Source organism: Dermacentor andersoni, chromosome 7 (genome assembly GCF_023375885.2).
Source record: "Dermacentor andersoni chromosome 7, qqDerAnde1_hic_scaffold, whole genome shotgun sequence".
NCBI lineage: Eukaryota > Metazoa > Arthropoda > Arachnida > Ixodida > Ixodidae > Dermacentor > Dermacentor andersoni.
Window position 1 is genome coordinate 9508078 of NC_092820.1, and position 25172 is coordinate 9533249.

Consider the following 25172-nt stretch of genomic DNA (forward strand, 5'->3'; position numbering starts at 1 on the left):
CTAACTCTTTAAAATCATGATTATCATGATTCGATTCATTTCAGTTATTTCTTAGAACATTACTTGTACAATAAATCTTGCCATATTCATTTACTTATATTGAATTGTATAGTGCAGTATGTTTAGTAATTGTACAGATGTATGTTAACTTTTTTTTTCTTTTAACTACACAATTACCATCTGTGCTTTTTAATACTTATTACTATCGGAATTGTTCTTTGTATTTCCCTGTGCAATCTATGATTTTTGGACCCTCTCCTGTATAATATATTATGTATATTTTCCATTTACCATCAGACAAACAGTTTTTGAACCACGACAAAAGAAGAAAAAAAGGCGGCCTTGCAAAGTATACTCACCCTGATGGAGACGGTGCCGGCAATAATGCCATCAACTGTGGACTCCGTAAAGGGATCGAATTTGCGATCAGCCCTCCGCATGAAGTCTGGCTTGAGCAGGTACCCACTGCGTCCATTGAACTCGAAAATTCCCAGGTTCAGTTGCATTCCTAGATCTGTGGACATGCAGGGTAAACATTATACTGCCCCAATATTATCTTAATCCCACAAACTAATCACGAGATCTATCACAAGCGTTATAAGCTAACAACTAAAAGAAAGGAAGCATCATGAACTTGTAGCCTGCAGTATCAGAAGAAAAACATGCCACCTTCTCCGTCAACAAATTAAGAAAAATGTAAAGGAAGTTACCACCCACAAGGTCCAATATGGCAAAATGCACTGTGGTCAAAGATGGACACTGTTGATTCACATGATGAAATGCACTGTGTTTAGAAACAGAACAAGACCTAGCCTCCCAAATTAAGCAATTCTTCCTCTAGAGCTTTTCAAATTTTCGAATACCCTAACCCGCCTCTCGTTCCCCAAAAGAAAACACATACATATGCAAAATCTGAATCCTACATTGACGTCAATGCCACATTCCAGTGCAATGTCATTTCAATGTTACAAGTTTGCATGGACACAGTGCCAAATCTTTTCATCTGGCAAGCAGCTCAGCAAAACAGATCCCGAGAAAACAGCTTGTGTTTTCTGTAGCCTCATTTGTTTTCCCTTTCAGTAGAACGACAGGTTAATGAGCCATTGTGCAGTCCCGGTGTGACAGAGTGTATATGGACTAATAACTGTATTGAAATTAAGTTCAATCAAGTGTACACATAATACTAAGGTCAATCTTTGCAACAATAATTTTGGGTCTCCAGCATCCATAGGGTTGTCTGAATTAACATGTGCGTGGACTATTTTACATTACCCACAGCATAAACACAAGATGAAGATAACCACCATGGATACCAGGAAGCTGAAACTACTACGGTGGTGACAAAGCACATCGCTTTCTGCCATCACGAAAATTAAAAGTAATGCCAACGAATAAGGGGAATCGATAGGCTGGAATATTAATAACAACCATAAGAAGGCAATAAATAATGAAACAAAGGAAAGCACGAGAGAAATTAGTTCTGTATTGGAAATGTATTGAAATACCCTAAATTGAGGATTACAGTAACGATAGACTCTATATATTTAATAAAGGAAAGGAGAGTAAAATGAAAGTCACCTTCCAGCGCTGATTAGCACCACACCCACACACTCTGCACAACGTGTTACTGAACGAGCTACCGCAACAGCGGCCTGCTTTCTTGGAGGTTGTGCATTCACTTTGGGGCCTGCCCTCCGAGTGCGAGGCCTGCGGCACGACGCACGACACCCACTAAGGCGTCGCATAGTACAGTACACGGCCTCAGGGGGCAGACCCAGTAAACTCACGCGTGCTACCTCAAGTGGAAGTTGAATACTATTCATTCAATATTAGTAAATGTACACGTAAGTCGGTATGTATAATGTGCAGAAAAACTGTTACAGTCGAAAGGGCATTGAGGCTGTTAAAAGACGAGACCCCCCCAACAATAGATGACAAGAACAAGGGAAACCGAGGTGCTTGAAATCAAGCCACTCAGTGTTGTAGTGTTGGGGTGAGATTGAAAAAAGGAAAACTTTGCCCTTTATTTTCTGGGCTAATAACTGACATTTTCCTGCCAAACATCTGCAAACTGTGTCCTGAAGAAACACTACACTGGCCTATGCCATCTTGGGGTCGCTCCTGCGAGCAGACACAACTGGACAATTCAGGCGACACCAAACAGAGCCCCTCTGTTGCTCTACGAGACATTTCAGGCCCCGTATGAAGAGGGCAGTTTTGAGATGCGATTGATTTTTGACTCTGCTGTAACTACAATCATTAGCCGTTTTTGCTAGCTATGTAAAAATATCAGCTGTCAGGTGCGAGTGCCAGTGTTGTGTATTTTTTTCTTCCGTGCTTGGTTAAGCACTGAGGACCAACATAGAAAATGTCTAACCAACGAGCCTGGCCAGTTTCCAGAGAGCATCAAAAGGTTCCATGGCATGAGGTGGGCTTACTCTTAAGTCGTTGAAGATAATTCAATCTAAAGATGTAAAGAAACAAGGAAGTACCAACCTAGAGATTGAAAGTTTAAAGCTATAAGTTGGCAGCCTGCATTCCAAAATACCTGCAAGAAGAAGACACGGTACAGGTCAGCAACAAAGAGTGCAGAAGGGCATCGTTTTCACAGGAGCACTGAAAATGACATGACAAGAGTGAGCACAACAGCACGCAAGTGACAGAGCACTGGAAGGCTTAATCGTAAAATCGTAAAAACATTTGCACAAACAAGAACCTGTGATTCAAGATTCACATGACTTTTTCTGCAAGTTCTTTTAAGCACATGCTGAATGCAAAATTGTGAAATTCAAGGTATCATGTACATGTTATCTTTCTTGGCCTGAGTAGGTCTAATTAATCAAAACTTGAACAGCAACTGATTAGTACAGACTTCAAAGGATTTCTGCTCTCAAGACAAATTAGGTATGCTTACAAAAATTTGATGAAAGCAGTTTAAGCTTGTTGGTGCATGACTTTAGAAGAATAGCACAAAACCAAGACAGATGAAGGAGGCCAGAAACACAAAAAGAATAATAATAACTACAAAATTAAATGACAATTTAGTTATCTTAAAAAGCAATACTAGCACCAAGATATTGTTTTCTCACTTTTTTGCCATATTAGAGATGAGCTCTTGACTCTGTAATTAAGGTACAAAGCCTAAGTTTCTTGAGCATAACACTAAACATTATTAAATTATTTACTGATATGACTAAGTTAAAGGCATGAACCAAGTGCAGCATATTAATGCAGCTCTCACTATTAAAAAAAAATATAGTTCATCCAATGCTTGCCGTGTCTCGTAGCTTTCTCTCTTTCTTGCAGTTAGGTGCTCCTCCGTTTCTCTAAACGTTTACAAACTTTCCCAGTTGACATTTCTACAGCATTCACTCAGAAGCAAATTGAAGGTCTCTAGTAGATGCCACATTCCGCAGGACAGTGTTGCCGTTTTCTAACAAAGCGTACTTGGGGCTGCGTGCACAGTCAAACGTCCCAGATGAGCACCACCCCAGTTCTGCAGGAAAAGCTAAATGTTGCTGAACTGCTCCGCCTCTGACTGGATATGGGACACGGGGGGGAGTCAGTCAGACAGATTACACCAATTTTCAGTTCAGCCTTCCTGAAAACTCTGCTTTTTCACAGATTCGATGCCCATAAGTTTTGGACAACAATTTAATGCAAAAGGTGTTCCAAATTGTTTTTAAATTAATAAGTGAAGTGGCCTAGAAGAAGAAGAACAAGAACAAGAAAACACTTATTTGTTGCGACGCTTGGTGCGCATTGCCAATGCAGACAACTAGAGGGATTGTCTTTTGCAACGTGTCACTTACTGTCTCTGAAGGAGAATGCAAAAGGGACGTCATGAAGCCATACAACACATACGCTCTTCCTTCACCACTTTGTCCAGGGTGAACTTACACCAACTCAGCCACTTTGCACTACATTTCTAAATATATTGTGATGCCATAACGAAACGTGGTCTGCTCGCAGCCCTCTTTCCGAGGTTGTTTGGCTAGTCTAGCATCCAAAGAGACCCACTGCCATAGAAATAAAACATTGATTGCTAATGGATTGTCTTGGATTAGACAGGCTTTTAAAGATAATCGTAAGATTCTCAAAAAACAGCCGTAACACAAAGGGTGTCTCTGGAGCCAATGTTTCAACTTGCCCCAATGAAGGCAAGTCCTCCGAGTTGGAACAGCGACACTCCTCATTGGAATTCACTTCGAGCCTCTCTTTTGATTTTCTTGTTGAAATTTCGGGAAACATTTTTTTAAAGTGCACTTTAAGGTCCTACAGAGTGCCTGTGTTTAATGTAAGTAGGGCCATGTACAAATTCAAAAACTGTCTTTTAAACCAATTCAGTGGTACAGGGCCGGTTGAGTAACTAGAAGCCCAAGGACATGAGGCACACCTGCCTGACTGTGTGGTGCACTTTTACTCACTCTGGTGCCCAGATACCTGTTTACTAAAGAAAAATATTAATCTGAGCTAGACTATTCTATCATCATTTTCTGTGTGCCAATATGCCACTTTGTGGTGTATCTAGAACATTGCCATACAACAGTCCCACTGCTGCTCCTAAATTTGGACTGCCCACGCTAGAACGGGCGAGTTGAGGTTAAAACCTTGTGACTACAGCACTCTCTGCAGCGTCACAGGAGAAGCAGCACAGTTCGCAACAGGTGGCACCACTCTGGCTTTCAATTTTTGTCATTTTGTCGCGCACAAAATCTGTGTTCTCCCCGCTTACGATAAATACAGAATTCTTCAATCTAACTAGACTTGGTCTTTTACCCAAAAAATTGGCTGTAAAATACATTTGTGTTCTGAAAACTATCACCCTAAATATACAAGAAAGTTCGAGAGTAAATACTGTGTGCGATATCACTGTACTGGAGTTGAACTGCTAGTAGGGTTAGCTAGTGCATTTCTAACATGACTCACTTCGTGTTTCCTGCTTTGTAGTGTGATTTTTTAAAGGTTATAATATTTGATGCATTGTTGTGTCAGTGCGTATTGCATGTAGAGTGCTGTAACGGAGGTTTAGAAAGAAGAAAAACACACACAAGTAAGCCATAACGATAGAGCTGGTACTTGAATTTGCAAGAATAAACAGCTGCCAGCGTTCATTCTGCATCTCCGAGTTGCAATCGTTTGTTTCACATTAAGCATATTCTAAAAGGAAATGGATGCATCCTACTGCACATATTATAAAGACAGGTCTCAAGCATGGATGCCATGTGACGCTTCGAGCACTTTACTTGAACATGTGGCTAAATGTGATTAACTAAAACATTGATTAATAAGTTTTTTTTAATCGGCAGTTATGCCATTCTCACAATGATTTTCATGCCTGCGACCAGAAATGGCGAGCTGGCAAAATGAGTGCCGGTTATTCTTAGACGTGCTGTCTCGAATAATTTCTAGTAGACCTTGGTGAAAGGGGTGGTACAGTAGCTATGCACTAAAATAACATGCTCTTTGAGTTCATTTTAAACACTGTTAATGTTTGCAGCATTGCCTTGCCTCAAGCAGTTCACACCAATTACAGAAAAGACATTGGTATTGCAAAACGACATTGCGCAGGTGATCAGCCTGCAATGGAGCGAAGGAAGCAAGTGTGGAAGCGTTCCCGGGAGCGACAACTCTGGGCATGAGACGCGACTCACTTGCGGCATGTAGTTACTGGAGGAGACGCGTGTGCCACTGGGGTATATTCTACTCAGCTGCCGCTTGTTGTAGCTGAAGCGGAACAGTCAAGGTGGACTTTATTCATATTTACGATGAAGATAAAAAAAGTAGGTCATTAGCACAGAGTATAAAAAAGCATGATTAAACTTTTTCAGTTTAGCCTCAGGGCAGTGGTATGCCCTGGGTTTCAAAGTATTTTCACATTTCTTGGTCATTTTGAGAGCAAGACATTCATTCTCAAACCTTACTGGTGCTATTGGTTTCTTTAGACTGCAATTTAATTCTGGTTTACGTACAAACCATTACCTACTCTCAAGCAGGTGCTTTTAAATGTTTAAATAGGCTAGTTGGTTGAAGATACTAAAGCTTTTGTGCAAAAACCAAAACAACCAGCCTACAGAAAGTACACAAACCTTGGGTTTTTGGTGTCCCGGATGTGTGTACTTGCTCCAGTCTGGTTCTTTCGTGGTGCTAGCTCTTTAGCATAGTAAGCTCCTGTTGAGACCCACCCCATTAAACTGAATTCTTAGGTGTGAGGAACAATGCATCAGACAACATTTGATTGACTTCCCGCAGACTGATGTAAAAATAAAAATAGCGATATGCTTAAAACTTCAGAACCAACCCAGATGCATGCCATTTGGCTGAACAATAGGCCTTGGTCAGCGTGACATGGAAGCAGCAGCTTTGACATGATAAAGAAGTGCCTCTTCTGTTGGCATGAAGAGCTACGTAAGGAATGTTAAAACCACTAGAACCATTATTGATGAAGGTCACCAAAGCGACACTGCTGGCAAACGATGATGGAGAGCCCAGGAAACCACAAGCAGCAGTGGTGTTCGTGTATGACACAGCTGGAAGAGGCCTAAATTTCTAGTGCAGTTTATTTTCCAACAGCTTGAGGGAAGCTAAAAATTTTTGAGCAAGCTATGTGAAATGTCAGCTTTTGTGACAGTGCAGATTTGCACAGCCCCAGCAAGCAAGAATCCCTGAATTACGTAAGAGTTCTGTGAAGCATTACTTTATCACATGCAAATCCAACAAATCTCTTTTTACATTTGCCTTTTAGTTTTAATGCTGTTTAAGGTTATTGTATTATGTAGAGAATGATTTGGTGCACCAGGAAGAGCACATTACAAGTTTTTCAGATGGATCACTTCTTTTAAGACAAATTTCTGATAAGACAAACAAGTATTCAATCTGTTTGAGTTCAGTCTTAACGACAGTCTACTGTACGTAGTCTTATTCAACCACTGCAGTTTATATACCCCGCATAAACCAGCTTAATCGATTTTTCAAAACAAGGAATGCATAGTAGCACTTTATGCATTGCCAATGCTTTTCTGTGCCCATCAAAAAGGATACTTGACAAATTCTACAGGGTGTTCCTTGAGCAAGTTTGTGGCTTGGGTTTCAACAAACGATGAAATCTCGTAACTCCGGTCCCGTTCTGGAAGGCAAGCAGTAACATGCAAGTATTAAATGTGACAGCCAATGCTGTGTTCCCAATAAAAAACAAAACTGGTAAGAAAAATGTGAAAGATGATCTTTACTGCACTTGCTGCCTTCAGTGAGCGTATAGTCAGTCTCACACATCTGATCGTTCATTCGACAGTTTGCTGACAGCTTGGAGGACTACTTGCAACATGCTAACCACATTAATTCTGCAGAAATTAGTATATTCACATAAATAATATATGGATGAAGTGTGCCTAAATATCTTCAATGTTCCGGACAACATTCATTTGGGCTAGATGGTGCATACTTGAATTAGGAAGGAACAGCGCCAACTAAGACGATCGCAAGTCCTGTGTCATTCTCCCCACTTGTGATCGTCTTAGTTGGTGCTGTTCCTTCCTAATTCAAATCTTCAATGTATTTAACAGAACTGTTTGGAAAGGGCTTAATGAATGCAATTTAGACATAAGCAGCTGTCTTGTTTGCATCCTTAAATCATATCTTGCTTACACATAGGGGTAGTTGGAGTTCTTTAATAAACCTTCTGTTCTGTAGGTGGCTAATCAGGGGTCATTATTATCATTAAAGGGCCCCTGAAAAGGTTCGGACAAATTTAGTAGATGCGTAGGGTACTGCTAAAGTTAATCATTTGCACCACAATTCATGTGGAACGTCTCATATTAAGAGAGCTATGGACGATTACAAGTTACCCTCCTCCATAGTCATGCATTTTCTCCTCAACTCATTCGCAGAGTGATCGGGGCTAAGCTCCGCCTTCACTGTCTCTGCGTTATGATGGCACATCGTGTCATCAACTTCTGGTTCTCTAGGAGCGAGCGCACGAAGCCTCTGCAAACTCTCCGCCAGCTGCTTGGCAGTTGACCCCAAGCAAGATCTATCGAAACAATGTGCATTGCGAGCATTCTGTCGCTGCACCGAACATGTCTGGTATTCCGGTAACCACAGGCAAGCTGGGCGTTTCGACGGAACGGTGGAGGCATAAACTCAAGCTGATGAAGGAACTTAAGCATAGAGCATAGATGTACGTGAGCTGCCTGATCAGTCTCCACGGTCCAGCCACCCATTGGCGCAGAGCTTAACCAGCCAAACAAAGAGCTAATATTGCACAAACCAAGTGCAAAACATTTTAAAGACTTACAAAAAGAATGTGTTAACGATTACACTCCTGTGAAAAATTTACACCAGCAGTAAAGAAGAACACATTTTGTTACTGCTACTGTGTGTGGTTGAGCTCTGTGCCACCAGGTGCACCGTGCAGACCATTCACATTTGCGCTTCTGCTCATCCCGTGAAACAGCACGATCAAACGGCCAGGCCCTGTCCCCTTGCGCTTGCGTTTACCGTAATACTGGACTCGCGAAATGCTATTGCGTTATTCATCTCCCAGTGTAAAGAGACAGCCGCAAACACGCAAATCCTGGTGCCGATTGGATAGCGGCAGTCCGATGCACTGCAGCCAGTTCGCTTGTCTGCTGCCTTGCAGAGGGACACGATGTTGCAGCTTGACATACTGCCAGTTGCTATGTTTGCAGTCCACAACGCAACAAAGTCGAATCATAGTGCTCGCGAAAAGACTGAGACTGACTCTGACCGCAGAGCTCTCATCTAAATGGAGCACATTGTAATGCAAGAAGACAATGCTTGATGTGTGCCGAAGTGCTTAAGTGTCAGAAGAACTTCACTTTGGCCCAGTCTTTATTTGCGGTCAATATGCGATATGCTTAAGTGTAGAGAGAAATTGTTCTTGTGCATTCTCTTTGTGTTACTTTCTTTTTATAGAAACAAATTAACTAACATTCCAACTATTACGAACATGACTTGTTCACCATAAAGGTAAAAAAATTATTGATCACGTGCCCTGGGCAGCCAATCGAATAGCTCGCCCTACTGACATCAATTGGGTGATTTACGTCATACAGGTAGGGGCGGCTAAAAATTCCGCCGAGCAGTGTGCTGCGATCAGCAGCGATGTACATTTTTAAAACCTTATAATAAATTACATGCTTTACACAGAGCACTTAGACGCACCAATTAATGATCAGAAGGACCTACTCTGACGAGTCAGTACATTTGTACAAAATCGTCAAAATCGTTTCAGTGTCCCTTTAAGCTCATTATAACAGTCACTGCTAGCACATTGCCAAAACTGTCAGAAGCACAACTCGATACAGTAAACAGCCTAATCTAGTAACTACACTAACAGGTGTGTTCTGAATGTAAAAAGAAAGCTTGCAGAGCTAGCTTTCTTATACCAATATCGGAATCCCATGGCACAGCCTTTCATAATCTACAAGATTGCTTGATTTGGTGAGATTTGCTCATCTAACCTGCAAGATTACTGCATTGCTTATCAAACAGATACTACTGTTCAATTCTCACCAAAGAGAAGCTTAAGATCGAGGACACACTGAGTGTACCTAACTAGCTCATTCTATTTTCATCTGGACACAATGAGTGAAGAAAGGACAAAGAAACTGATGAAAGACAAGCACTCCTTAACCACTGAGTGCACAGATCAGTTGCTTTAATTGCACTAGAAAATACCAATGGATGAGCAGGTAATGTACAAGCACTGTACGCCAAGCTCTACCACAACAACTTCATAACACACGCATAGGTTGATCAACACATTCATTTCAAACCTAAATGTGCTCCAGGCCTTGCGATTTCGCATTCCACAAACCAGAGTAGATGTTAAGGCACAGTGAAGCATCATCCAGTCCCTACTGCCTCAATCAAAATGGTGCCAGCACAGATATTTCCAGAGCATGATGTCGCGAAACGTGACTGCTATCACATTCAGCGCAGGCAAAAAAGCAATTTCAAAGATTTTATCTTAATAAGAAGAGGTTAATACACACAGCCAAATTTCCAAAAGCTTTTTTTCTGGAAGGATTGTCGTTGAATGTAGCGAACAGAGTGTCAGCGTGCCCGACTGCTCTTGTTGCTGTGCCTTTTATGTCCCTTTGCTTAGAAATGTGTAGCTTGCCTGTTCAACCATGCGCTTGCAGGTTTACAAATGCCCCTTTTGTCTGAAGCAAAAGGATCAGATGAATGCATCGTTGGAAAAAAGCATAACAGCGTTATTCAATGTGGCATTGCTACAGCAAGGCAAACTGGCAAGTAAACACTGGGAACTGGCAAATGCATCCCATGCTATCATAGTTTTTGCCATATTAATGCAAGAAACCGGCACAATGGTTCTGAGCTGTACTCAGGGTGTCTACCAAGTTGACATTTCCAAATTCCCCCGAGTTTTCCACGTTTTCCCTGAGTGCCTGTGTGAAATTCCCCGGGGGACCCAGAAATTTGTTTTATGCAAAGATAGGCTGACACCATGTCGACCAATCCTGTCACTCTCTAGCAAGCATGTTAAAAAAATGACTTAATCCAGTATGAATAGTAAAGAGCAGCATTTATTTTGCTCCAAAAGAAAACAGAAGGCAGGTGTTGGCAAAATGCACAGCAAATAAAATATTTTCGAAAAAAATGGTATAAAGGTTGCAGGATTGAGTCAAGCATTCTCAAATACGAATAAAAAGGATATGCATACAGAAGCTAATATTTCTCAATATGAGCCATTTCTGTCAACTTATAGCAAGGTCATTGGTATGAGACCCGAACTTTCTAACAAGTAAGATTCTCTTTCAGCAGCTGGAAAGTCAACCTCAACTGTCCTGACATACCCTCAGCCTGCGCACAATGCCTGAGTGTTGTGTTTCACTGCTTTTAAGTGTTTATTTGGTTTGGATGATGGTCACCTGCATATCGGCATCAGCCACCACTTTTGTTTTTTGAGCTCAAGCTCCTTGAAAGAAGCAACGGCATGCTTCCTTTCGCATTCATTCCTCAATGCATATGTCCTTTGTGTTCTCGTTCCTTCCGCCATGCGTTCATCCGACGGACCATTTTTTTTTTTTTAATTTAAATTACGGGGTTTAATGTGCCAAAACCACTTTCTGATTATGAGGCACGCCGTAGTGGAGGACTCCGGAAATTTCGACCACCTATAGGGTTCTTTAACATGCACCTAAATCTAAGCACACAGGTGTTTTTGCATTTTGCCCCCATGAAAATGCGGCCGACGCAGCCGGGATTCGATCCCGCGACCTGATGCTCAGCAGCGCAACACCATAGCCACTGAGCAACCACGGCGGGTGACGGACCATTTGAAGCATTGTCTTGGTCAGTTGTACAGCTAGTCAACGTCCGATTTTTCGAACTCCCTAGGGACCGCAAAAACGTCCTAAAAATCGGGCAGTTCAAAAAAAAAAAGAATGCATGTCTTTTATTGCTCTTATGGATTGAAATCGCCACACGCAAATCCAAAAAAGCTCTGAACGCCTGCCAGTACACTTATTAGGCATATCAGTGCTCCTATGTGACAGGAGATGACGGGTGCATGCGTGTATAATTATAGAATACATAACCTGTTCAAGAGAACAGACTGGTTGGCTAGATGGTACTATATAACTAGCGCTGCGTCTTCGTTCCCTTCTCTTGCCATCGTGATTTCTTTTTTCCGTGTTTTCCCACACTTGCTATGCTTCACCGCAATACATCTGTGTAAGCTTCACCGCATGGCACTATTGTACTAAGGCAAAACAGTCGGAAACCGGCTTTATGCAACGCATTGTGCTTTCCGAGCGTCGAAGCCATGGAATCGCGATGACCACAAAGGCGGAGTCGGTGCCATTGCTCACAGCGGTAATTCTTTCAATGAAAAACACGGCAACCAACGGCAAGAAGCTCAATAGAAAACGTCGAAATAGGTAGGCCTACTTCGACGTTGCGGCGATGGTGGCTAAACCTACTAAGTTGCGGCGGTGGTGGCTACGGCTGCCATCAGATCTGCATACGAGAGCGCCGGTTCGAGGCGGCGAGGCGATTAAAACAGCAGTGGTGGTGGTTTTGCCGGTCACAGCAAAAAGACCGGAAAATCGGACCGCGAAGGGTTCTTGCGTCCAAAATTTCAGATACGTTTTCAGAGACGTTCTATGAGGTACGCGGTGGTGCCGCGAAGCCGTCCGAATTATCTGGCATTTGCAAAGTCGGCTGTTGACTGTACACTGGCAACTCCTCCAGCCGATGACACGGTGTCATTCATCTCTCTTAATTGAGCCAGCATTACAGGGACTTTCATTCCCTTACAATAAAATTACAGCTAATTTTCCCTGATAGAAGCACAAATTCCCTGAGTTTTTCCTGAGTATTTCCAGACTACTAAAAATCCCTGAGAATTCCCGGTTTTCCCGGTTGGTAGACACCCTGTAGAGTACCAGTCGCTTTACGTTCATCACGGCACATAAAACAGCACAGTCGATGGGACGGGTGAAACAGCACATTGTCTTGCCTGTTTCATCCGTCCGGTCATCTCCACTATATTTCCCCGATGAACAAGAATCCTGCCACCAAGGAAATCTGTCAGGCCTTCACATAGACACAGAGGAACAGTAATTATGCCGAGAAACCAGCCACAAAAAATGAGGAAGAGGCTCACTTTCGGCGTGCTCGAAGGAGTGAAACCGCACCGGCTGAATGTAGTTTACGAGCGCAGACATCTCCGCAACAGCCTCGGACTCCTTTGCAGCGGTGCCCTGCGCAGACCAGCCACTGTAGTGCAGCACTCTGTGGCAGCGACAATCTCTGCATTTACATTTTCCTCCCGGGCTTCTATTTGGAGTTTGGGGGGAATGGTACATTGATAATGTAACAAATACAGAGCACATAAAACAAGCTAATAAAGAAACATGAGTTATAGAGAGGCAAAATGTGATAACAAGTACACCCTTTATTTATGAAAAAAAAAATTATCATACTGCAAAAAAATATTGTACAGAGTTAAACTGAGACATAACACAGCTACCATGGTACTAACAATCACTAAAAAAGTAGGAGTGTGCAAAAACAGTATACAATAAAACTTGGTTAATTAGGTAAATCGAATAATTCGGATTCATCCTTTGGTCCTGGCAGGCATATGCATTATTAGATACAACCTAACCATCGATAAATGGAAAATCAGACATCCACCCGTTTGTAGCAACTGCTACAAAGGAAACCCATACGGGTTCCTCGAAGAAAAGCCTCAGAGTTGAAGAAAAATTCGTCCTGCTCCAGGACTCGAACCCGGGACCACCGCCTTTCCGGGGCAGCCGCTCTACCATCTGAGCTAACGAGGCGGCTAGCAGATGGCAGGGAAAAGTCGACTTTGTCGACAACACACGAAGCAAAGGCAAGTGTTTGACATAGTAGTTCTGTGGAAACCCACAAGGTGGAGGGAAGTAATTGATAAAACGAAAATCAGACATCCACCCGTTCCCAGCAATTGCTACAAAGGATCTCTCCACCTTCTCTCCACGTTATCTCCACGATCTCTCCACGTCAAACACTTGCCTTTGCTTCGTGTGTTGTCGACAAATTTGACTTCGCCCTGCCATCTGCTAGCCGTCTTGTTAGCTCAGATGGTACAGCGGCTGCCGCGGAAAGGCGGTGGTCCCGGGTTCGAGTCCCGGACCAGGACGAATTTTTCTTCAACACTGAGGCATTTCTTTCCAGGAACCCTTTGCAGCAATTGCTACGAACGGGTGGATGTCTGATTTTTCCTTTATCAATTACTTCTCTTCACCTTGCGGGTTTCCACAGAACTACTACGTCAATCTAACCATCGTTAATTCGAACGTATTTCACCGTGCATCAGTGCTCGGAGCTCGGCGAGCGCCACTAAAGAGCAAAAACGGTGCTAGCACCCAACCAACGTGAAGTGGCGGAGTTGTATGTGAATGAAAGCAACACCAGAATGCTTCGTGCCTATATGTGCCTTTAAAGTCTTTATTCTTGCATTTACTGTCGCGCACAACACTGCATGCCTTCATCACTGCGTAGCCGCCATCGATGATTGCATCGATAGCCACCAGAGTTTCATCCACAGTGGTTGCGGCAAACAGTAGTTTTGTTTTGACTTGGTGTGTGTAGGTCACATGCCTTCATAACTACATAGTCGCCATCCACGATCGCGTCGACAGTGATCGTTGTTTCGTCCGCAGTTATTGCAGCAGATGGTGGTTTCGTTTCGACTCTGTGCACGCATTGGCCGCGTACCTTCAGAACCACAAGTTCGTTGTCCATGCTCGCGTTGATAGCAACCGCGGTTTCGCCCACAGCGGTTACGGCAAATAATGTGAAACTGTCGAGGATGAAGATCACTGGCTATGTGACAATCAATCAATCAATCAATCAGTCAATCAGTCAATCAATTTTTATTATTACATAAAAATAATATACAAATAGTGGTATACAGAAGGAGGTTCCAAAGTTAAAACTGAACTGGGACCTGCTAGCTGTTCATGGTTAACATAAAAGTTCATTTGGCAAGCAACAGCAGCTCAATTGGTACAATTGCAGTAATGATAAATAATGAGAGACAAATCTAAGTAGATGAAGTAATTAATAGACAAAATAACGGCAGTAAGCAATATTTCGAAACTAGATAAAGAGGAAGAGAAAAAAATTAAAGGAAGAAAGTTTAATTACATGTTGGAGTACATAAGAATGGCAGGTCTAAAACCAAAATCGTATTGTACAGTGCATAGTGTCACTTGAATATCACATAACAGAAACTTTTTCAGTTCACAAAATCGAGGGGGCTTCAGGAGTTTTATGACAAATGATAATGTATTCCATGATGATATGCCTGCAAAATGAACTGTCTGTTTCCCATAATTAGTGCGCACTTTGGGCAGAATGAAGTTATTATGCAGCGCAAAACGAGTTGACTTTGTATTTGTCAGAGATGATATAGGAATTAGCGATAATGAGGTTTTGTCATTTATTAGCTTGAAAAGAAAAGTGGCAAGGTTGTACCTGACAAGGGCTGCAACGTCTAGAATGTCATTTGCTTGTAGTAACTGTTTAGCATTGGCGGTGCGTGGATTAGACGTGATTACTCTAATTGCCTGGTTTTGGATGGTTTGTAACGGCTTTAGGTGAGTAGTGTACGTGTTGCCCCAGGAGGTTATGCAGTAGTTAATGTGAGAGTGTACAAACGCGAAATAGAGTGAGAGCAACAAAGGTCATGAAAAAAATGGACGCGCCCTGATGAGAATGCGTATTCCATGTGATAACTTCTTTTTAATATGAGTTATAAGACGATAAAATTTTAGGTTACAGTCAATAATAACACCTAAGTATGTGCATTCTTCACTTGCTGATAATAAATGGTCACCAATGGAAATGGACAGAATGCATAGTGATTATTTATTTTGGGATGAGAATAAAATAAATTTAGTTTTACTAGGATTAATGGTGTCTATTCATTTTGCACCATTCTAACAAGCTATAAAGATCACTATTAAGCTTGGTTATTACCTTTGACAGACAGATGGATGGATCTGTTGGAGACTGGTTAAAAAATAATTGAGACGTGGGCGTGGTAGTGAAAAGTATGTCTCGGATAACGAGGCCATGTAGCGAAGGAAGTCGTGACGCCTTCGCCACTAAGAGCGCTAAACAGTCACGAGATGATGAGAATTCCATCTTCCATACACCTTTTGTACAAACCAGAAACGGGATTCGCTGATTCATTCAGTAAATAAAAGCATGTTGACGTAGTAAGCATTTGTTTATTATTTTCTTGATACTCTGGATAACTCGACATTCAGTTAATTCAGACATTTGTTTAGGTGCTGTGAAATCCAAACTAACAAGGTTATACTGTAGTAGATATTGAATTGCATAAAGCAAGAATGTAGCAAGCTATCAGTAATTTGGGTGCATAAAGCTCAAGATATACAGTATGGTCCACTTTTATTAAAGAGAACTCCAAATTAGTACACCAGCACTGATTAAAGCCTAGTTCTAGCACAAAGGTCTCGAAAATATGTTCATCAATACAATGTCACTTGAATAAAATGGAGTCATCTCTTGCCTTAGTGATTAGAGAAGAATTAGTGATGTCATTTTGCACTGAATACCAATCAGGCTCTTTGGTTATCGTATAGACTCGTATAAGGGTCGCACTTTTTTTTTTTCACAATTTTGACGAGATGTGGCCCTTACACAGGACCGAACCTTTTGGTCAAAATGGTGCCGCCGCAGCCGGCAACTAGTGCACACTTTAGATCCTCAAATGTGCTATTGCATCGGAGGTCTCTCGCCGCCTAGCAGAGGGTGTGCAGAAGTGCGCAGTGCACGAATGTTCGCTGAAGCTTCCTCGTGGCATTGGGCCACTGAATGCAATTGCTTCTCTGATATGGGAATTTTTTAAATCTTTTTCTCCAAATTTTGAACTGTGGCCCTTATACGAGTCTGTACGGTAATAGTGAACCTGTGTATTATGGCACTTTTTTATTGCATAGAAAATCTTGCTTTCCAGTTTTCCTTGAAAATACAGAAGGGCCTTCCAATCTTTATGGCAGGTAGCTTATTGTAAGGCCAACTAGCGCGATAGGCAAAAACGCAGACCACACATGCCGTGGCTCGGTCACCGATCCACGTGTAGCAATCGTTGGAGCTGTGCGAGTTGACCACAGTCAGTGCCGACAGTATAAAAGGTGCCTCTTCGTTGTCAGGTTCGGTGTGATTTGACACCGGTCAAAGATATTGAAATCGAGAGGGTCGTGGATAGTTAGCGTGATGCCCTCCCCCTTCCTTGTGCATCTGCCATCCATGCATATGAATGCAAGCAAGTGATTAGCTAACTAGTCACATGACAGTTTTGCGGCCACCGTGTAATTCCAAAGCTAGTCTTGCGACGGGCTGCTTGAAGCAAGAAAAAGAGACTGCCGTGCTTGTATGGACGTGTCATCGGGAATGAGAGGCTGCAGTACGGTGTCACAAAGATGGTGGCCGTGAGCAACTTCGTTGCCACGCCATGCACATGCTTTCGTATTCGAGGTGGTTTGTTGGCTTTCCAAGTGTCGTGCGGCTACAGCGAATATATCTGCATTGATTTGGCACCAAATCGCGACTTTAGTTGCCAACCACCGACGATATGCTAACTGGGCACAGATTAGGCCCAATAGGCCTAATGGCCTAGGCGACGGTTTAAGAACAGGTGCTCCGATGGAATCATGCGGCATGCCTCACTAATGTTGGGCCGTCGCTAGGCGGCTTGCGCGACTAAGCGTTTGTAGGGGGGGCCAGACACCGGAGCGCGCTTTTCAACCTCTGTTTTTTGGAGTGCCTGCTATTGTATTGAGCGACAAATCTTAAGCCACTGTCTTTAATGTAGAAAATCTTAAAATTTGATTTCTAATACAAAAGCGCATAGTACTTCCCTCAGTGCGGCAGTCACAGTTTGCTTTTAGCTGAATCTACTTTAAGGGGGGATGCTGCATCAAAATACAACTCGCTTATTTCTTCATGAAACTTGGTGAAACTTCGCAAACTTGTTCAGTTTCTTTTGCAGATTCCAAAAATGCAATTACATTCCTTCTAGCTTGCTTTGTTCATCAGATAATTAAAAATCAGTTGGCATTATGCGTGAAAGTAATTAAAAAATAATCACTCGTTAAAAATTTTCTATATACGTGTTTGTGGACTCAGTAAACCATAAGGGACACAATAATGCAAGCAGATTTTAGTTTGTGAAATTATGTCCCATATTAAAGCCCATTGAATACGAGTGTCTCATAACAAATAATTACCCACTGAGAAAATGAACCATATAATATATTTGTCAAAAGGAAATTAAAAAAAGGGTTTGCATCAATGTCTGCTCCATTCATTCAGCTATGCACTTCAAAAAGAATTATTACGATATCTGCAACTAGAGCTGAGATATCGCATTTATGGATGCACTGAGAGGCCAAAATTTGCATTTTGAGTAAAGTGAGAAAAACAAACAAAGAAGCTTTATTTAGATAAAATGGAGAAATGTAAACACATTTGCACTCTCAAAGCACTAATATGCTCCCGGGGCATAATCACTTTGATCACTACCACCTTTATGGCGCTTCTTCAGTGTTTGTTGCACAGTGTCTGCAGATGCACGTTTGTGTGCAGATGAGACTGATCGCTGCCAATCCTTTTCTCTCATGCGTTTAGTGCTTCGCTGGCCAGGATTCATGCTAAGCTCATGTAAAATTCCAGCTGAGGTTCTTTCACGGCCTGCATTGAAGTTCATTACAGCTTCTGCCACAGCTGCTTCAACGGCGAATAAAGATGCATGCTTCTCTTTTGGGGCGAGTGCCCATATTAGTGAGTGCAGGCTCTCATTACTATTCTGAGTTTTGCCACGCACACACCGCTCAAGAAGCTTCTTATCAGATAGCCGCTCGTAGATAGGCAGTAGAGCTTTGGCCACATGATCGGGAAGGCTATAACGATGTTTTGGTGCTGGCTCTCCTTTAGCTTTCGCAGCATTTTGCCGGCACCAAGAATTGGGACCAGTGGGACAAAGGCTGTGATTGGCGAGACTATCATTTGATGTTACGTGGTGATATGTCGCCATCACAGCCTTTTGCATAGCATCAATGTCATCACTGTGCGACTTGATTGCCCAGCCATAGTACGAGCTGAGTTTGTTCACTAGGTCACCAGTCAACCTCCCTTTTCCACCTAGTGGTTTCGAGCCCTTGTGTTTTGCCAGCAGATTGCGGAGGGCTGTCCCCATGCGCTTCTGCACATGGTTGACACATTCCTCTTTTTGGATATCTATATACCCATAGACTTCAGCCTCCTTTAGGGCAAGGAATGTCCTGCTATCCCCGTCTGACAAAACAGTCGTATATCTGAGCTGGTGCTTCTCCCAAGACCTCTTGAATAGAATAAGGCCAGCCTCAACCTCCATTTCGCCAGATTTCTTGTCCGTATTTTTTTGGCATACGTGACTGGCCTTCCATTCTTCATAGAGAGGGTCATGAGCTTGTGGTCCGCGTTCGCAACCAGCACAAAAGTTGCTTAGTACGACGTGGTCCAAGACGAGCCCCGAAAAAAGTTCAATAACCGCGCCAACTCCGATGTGGGACGAATGCCCGCGGGTCATCCAAGACCCGTCGTAGGACACGGCGATGTTCCCGGGATTGTCCAGCCTAAGCTCGCTGTACAATTTCCGTACGGCTTCTGCGCTCTCTTTTTCTTGTCGCTCGGCTGCACGAGCCGCGGCGGGCGTCAACTTTGTCTTTTGGTAGGCTTGCCATGTTTTCGTGTGCAGTCCGCGGTGAGAAATGTTCATGATGGCGAAAATATCGTTGAGGGCCGTTTGTCTGTTGCCAGTAGCTTGCATGGCACGCGCAGCCAGAATGTTTATTGTAAACGGATTCACTTTTTTATCACCGTTCACGCGCGGCGAGCTCCAAACCGTAGCTTTGTCACCGCAGTTGGCGCAAACAAGTGACAGTTTCACGGCAAGGCCGTATTCTCGCTCCTCTTGGCATATTTTCGCGTTTCCGCGACATATCTTGCACTGTAGGTGTTCAAGAAGCGTGTTCACCAATTCCAAACACACCACGGTGAAACTGGTCTCGTCAGGTGGGCAGCCACCGGAATCGCTCGCGGCCAACAAGTCCGATTTTCTTTGCGTTGCTGCAGTCGATGCAAGCTCTCGAACTTTGGCGTCTGCTATTTTCCTACCTTCATCAATATCTGAAGGCGTCCTGATCACTGTATCACGACGAACGCGGCCGACGTCAGGGTCACTCGTCGACGGCACCGCTAAGCCTAATCCTGGTGTACGCAGCTCGGCGGCTCCGTCGCTCGATGCCTGCAGTCGCTCATCTTCGATTTGCAGTTCGCCCTCGGTGCCTCTCGATCTTTCAGCCACTCTTCTGATGTTCTGAATCAGTGACGACCTTCTTTTCTTGCCGTACTTATGTCGGCACACAAACTTTCTCGTTGACATCGCGGCAAGTTGCTTTCGCGTCCGACGACAGGACAAAATGGCGTCCGTGTAAGCGATCGAGACGAGCTGCAGACGATGCTCTCAGCCAATCGCGTAGCCGCTTTTCATCACGTGCCCTGAGCAGCCAATAGCGACTGGCGTTTCATCATTTTTTCGCGGCGTTTCTCTACTGTTACCGGTGGCTGGAGAGAAGCGCTGGCGCGCGAAAATTGAAGACGCAAAACTGCTTTTTCAAATGATACCAACATGGTCGCGAGCGGAGCTATAGCGCGGAAGCTGCGCGTCGTTGAAATTGCACCGTTTTCGGTTCTACAGCTACACAAATTGAGCTACCTTTAACGCAAAAAAATGATATTGCGGTTGAAATAGATATGTTTCAGATATGAAACTTTGCAGATTAGTAGAATAATGAACGTAGATTCCGAATATAACATTTTCCAAAATTCGATTTTTTCGCGATTTTTCAGTGCCAAAGACCCGTGTCCCCCCTTAACTTAGTTTCGTTACTTATGCTTGAACAAATCGTCACTACTATTTGTTGCAATATGCAGCATTCCCATTTTCATTTCATACGAAGCAGGGTTCTGAGGAGTGCTACATACAATTAGTTCCTGAATAAATTGAAGCACCTTCACTTAATAAAGTAAGTGAACGTTCATATATTTCACCGTTTATACTTAAAGAAAAATGATGCATAGAGTGCGTGTTTTGCATAGAGATTCTATGCAGAAGTTCTAAATTCTAGAAGCCACAAATTGAGAGACGGCTAATTCTTTATAAACCATGCTGTCGTAGAATTCGTGGTATCAACGGACATACTTGTTACATCGGGGTTTCGGTCTCAAAACTGCAACTCACTCAGGGGGCGCTGACGTAGCGACACAGAGCCTATTTAAGGTGCCCACTTTCAATAAACTCACTCTGAGCCTCGGTCCTCCTCGGCATCTCTGTCTCTCTTCAGGCCACTGTCCCGGCGTGCCCAATGGGCCCAGCATTGTGATCATGGCAGTCATGCCGACATAACATTTAGGCGACGAGGATGATCTACGTACATCTTGCCTACATGTGAGTTCCGACTCCCAACTTGCTTCTTCACCACATCTTCCACTTCTCCTGCCCTCATCTCAAGCAGCATTTCGACACTTTCTGCATTTTAACGTGACTGCGACGTCATCTGCTTCACCTCAGACACTACTGCACTACTACTTTATGGCTGTCCTCACCCTTCGGCCCTGCCTGCTACTGCTTCAACATGAACTCACCCCCCAACTCTTGTTGTCATGACCCGGCGCACTGGCCATTTCTTGGCTAAAATGGCGATGTGTGTGGCAAGCACTGATTGACGCCGCCGCCAAGACCGCTGCGCCGGACCACAAGAAAGCGTTCCTTCTCAACAAGCTGGGGTTGGAAGGCGTCAGCGTTTACTACAACCTTGTCGAGGATGAGACACAGACCGAAGCCAATGAAGGGACAGGGGACTCCGAGGCAACTGACGTATAGGAAGCAGTGCTTCAAGTGCTCGACAAGCACTTTCATGCACGAGATGATGAATTTTGCAGTCGCATTCATTTCAAACACAGAGTACACAGTCCTGCAGAGCAGACTCCAGAATACATTCAACATGCCTAATGGCTCACCGAATCGTGCAAGTTTGGCACCGCTATTGAACTCATGGTTCAAAGCAGATTCTTTGTGGCTTGCAGTCGCATCAATTTCACCGCCATTTCATCCAACTCGGCGAGAGCTTTACCGTCAAGAAAGCAATGAAAATTGCTCGGGGTGAACACACCGATAAAATAATGGAGAAGCTCGGCATTCTACAAATAGACGCCTTTTCAAAGCATCGTCAGTCACAAGATGGCAGCCATGACCAGTCTCATCTTCCTCGGGACCTTCAAGATTGCGGTTACCCACCCTGCCCTACTGCATTTCAATACGACGATTTTGATGACGACGGTCTTGATGATCACACAGAGGCAGTCATCTCCCTCATGAATGTTCAGGACTACAAGATGTACTTTTCACACAGCCGCCTGCTTCAATCCCATTTAGTTATCCAAAACTACTAGGAGCAAGTGGTGAAGAATTTTGGATTTTTCTCTGCAACCATTAAGTTTCAAGACAAGTCAGCTTCTGTGAACCTTCACGTGACTGAACTTGGTTTGTCACTTTCGGGACTTGGTGCTATTAAGGCACTCAAGCTAGTGATCGATGAAGCAACTCTGTCTTGTGTCCAAGCCTCATCTTCACCACTGAACTTCAACATTGGCTCCCGCTGGATGGAATATCATACGACTTCACTGAAGTTATATGGTGCAGTGGGCTTTGACAGTGCACCGCAGGCCAACGCCTGTTCAACTTCACCACCAGCGAGAGTGAACCATTGTAAAGTGTTGGAACAGTCTACCCTAGTTAAAGCGTCGCGACGGCAAGCTCCACGGAACACTCAGTTGAACTCTGCACCACGGGTCAATTCGCGTGTTGAGCGCATTCCTACCAGGCTTTTCTATAGTCGCGCGCATGCTAAGGCATGTACCCCTCTTGTAAATTCTTTCCTAAAACAGTCAGATGCAGCAGTTACTTCAGATATGCCTTCAGTAAATTCCGCATTTCAGTGCAGTTCTCATTCGCAAGTGCGTTCTTATACAGCTCATGACACAAACACAAATGAGTGTTTCATGTTCAGCCGTAAGGCAAGAGAGTCAGGCACTTATGCTGACTGACGTGCCCAGTCAAAATGCTCCACTCGCAACGTCGACTGCTGAGCGTTTCACAGGATCTGAGGATTCTGCGGTCCAGCTGTGGTACCCAGCTAAATTTAACTCCTTGCTTTGCCTGATAGACATGTAACTGAACCCAGTGGTTCAATACAGGCACAACGAATGACTGATGTGCTCAGTCCCCATGCTTTCTCTGAAACACCTAACGCTCGTGTCTCCAAGCCTTCGTGCTCACATGCAGTCCTTCGTAAGTCTTCGCTCCCAGCTGTGCCTGAGGAGTGCATCAGTGAATCTTCGGATCCTTTTGAATCTTGTTGTTCGCCTTCAGAGTTGTCTGACGGGCACTTCTGAGAGCTAGGAAGCTAAAATGTCGTCTTTATCTCCGCCCCCAGTTTCGCCTGGTAGGTGCTTAGCTGAGCGGCAAAGCTCAAAAGCAACTTCAGAGCTGCTACCGGTACGTATAAAGGAGACACAGCTTCACGTACCGCGATTGCCTCGGTGGTCAAAAAGGTGGTGCCAGAAACTACGCCACCTAAAAGATTTTGTTCCATGATGTTTAATGTGTTCATATTTCATGTCATTACTTGCATTTCTATGTAACATACCTGGACAGGTGTTCAGATATCTTGTTGGCTGCTATGCAGTCTATTGAGTTATGTTCATCTTTTCATATGTGTTTAGGTTTATAATATATATATTTTCACTGAAAAAAGAAACGAGTGCTCTATTTTGCTGGTTTTTGTTCTTTGGGGAGGAGAGAGTTGGGAAAGGATGCCAAAGTAATGTATACCATTCACAGATGTATAATGATGCTTTCCTGCCTTTTGTTTAATACGCCTTCTGGCAATTACTATTGTATAATAACACTGCTTCATCCCAGAATAACTTTGAAAAAGAGGGGTATGATGTTAGTACACCAGGGTTTCGGTTTCGAAACCACAACTTACTCGCCCTCAAGAATGCTGACGTAGCAACGTGGAGCCTATTTAAGGCGCCGCACTTTCAATAAACTCACTCTCAGCCTCGGTCGCTGTCTGCGTCTCCGGCTCTCTTCACACCGCCGTCTCGACGTGCCCAATGTGCCCGGCATGGCAATCATGGCAGCCATGCTGACATAACAATACTCTTGAATTAATTATTCTAAACGTCAAAAAAATTAATTCACAGTTTTTAGTTGCCAACACCATGCTCTGATTAAGATGTACACCCCAGCGGGTGACTTCGGTATTATTTATGCCCGCCTGGGTTTTAGCATGCATCTCAGCTTAGCCATATCTCTCAAATTTGTTCTTCTGGATGTGCTGACAATAACAAATTTATTGTGCAATAAATTTAAGGGGAAACAGTGCAAAAAAATAATCAAAACAAAAAGACAAATAGGACAGCGCCTGTCCTGTTCGCCTTTCTTGTCTAGTCTTTTTTGGGCTGTTTCCCGTAATGAAGCCTTACCAAAAGTTCAAGTTAGGACACTTTTAAATTTTATTGTGCACTGCTGTCTATGAGCTTGTGGCATACGCTGGGTCGAAGTGCGTCTCACACCCATACTCTCCAAGTCGCAGGACTTTGTCTCCACGTTCGAGAGCTTCCTAGGAACCATGCCGCTGACTCTTTTCACTGAACATGGAAGCTCCGTCTTTGCACATGCAAAACCTGCTGGTGCTGTTTGGTGTGATTGGATTGGGAAAACGTTTATCGAGCCTGCAGTAAAGCGAGCAGGCGCGCTTCCTGGTGTGAATCACTTCTTGCCTACAATCCATCTCCACAAGACAATGTCGCAGCGTGAGATGCAGACCTCCCTTCCCTCTCTTGCGATTCAGACTGGTCGTCTGAATTTTTTAAGTGCTTGCCAAGAATGACAATGACACATTGCTCAATTTTTAAGTGGACATTGCTAAACTAAGGTGCTTGTTGTCAACCGCTTCCAAGGATCGACACAAGCAGTTTGCTAGAGCACGCGGCATCCAAACTGTTGGAGTCATTATTGTCTGTTATGGCACCTGAGGGATTTGAATGATTATAGTGATGGGCAGGAACAGTGAAAAAATTTGTTTCAATTTCTTTCAATGCACTTTGCATACAGTTACAATTGCTTACATGTTCAAAATTCCTACTTGTTCAGGCTCGTAACGTGTGCTGCCGTTCAGTGGTGCAGACGTGAAACGGCACCAATAGTGAGAGGCGTTTGTCACCTTGTCACCTCACCTCCCTTGCGTCATCGGAGCGCATGTTCTTACACTGTGGTCGAGGCATTCAGCGTGGTGCAGGGTGGCTGGCCACTGGCCGCTGTGGTAATGGGCTACAAACCGTTGTGAAATGCTTCTCGCTAATATGGTTGCAGCTCGTGTGAGATCACGCATGCTGGTTAGATGACGGCTGTGTTGAAGCGGCATAAGCTCATCGCTGCATATTTAAAATGATTCGCATGCCTTCCGGAGGCTAATCAGCCTGGTCTTCAC

The 25172-nt window shown here is 43.7% G+C and overlaps 1 protein-coding gene across 8 annotated transcripts in view; it reads right to left on the minus strand.

Moving 5' to 3' along the window:
- The window catches only part of Plc21C (Phospholipase C at 21C), a 546034-nt gene that overhangs the window by 195301 nt on the left and 325561 nt on the right, over positions 1 to 25172 (minus strand). For all 8 annotated transcript variants that reach the window (XM_055073221.2, XM_055073217.2, XM_055073222.2 and 5 more), the window contains exons 9-13: positions 12656 to 12752; positions 7042 to 7126; positions 5655 to 5727; positions 2497 to 2548; positions 360 to 514 (exon numbers count right to left, since the gene is read on the minus strand). In XM_055073221.2, coding sequence (XP_054929196.1) covers positions 360 to 514; positions 2497 to 2548; positions 5655 to 5727; positions 7042 to 7126; positions 12656 to 12752 — 462 coding nt within the window. The remainder of the gene's footprint in view (positions 1 to 359; positions 515 to 2496; positions 2549 to 5654; positions 5728 to 7041; positions 7127 to 12655; positions 12753 to 25172) is intronic.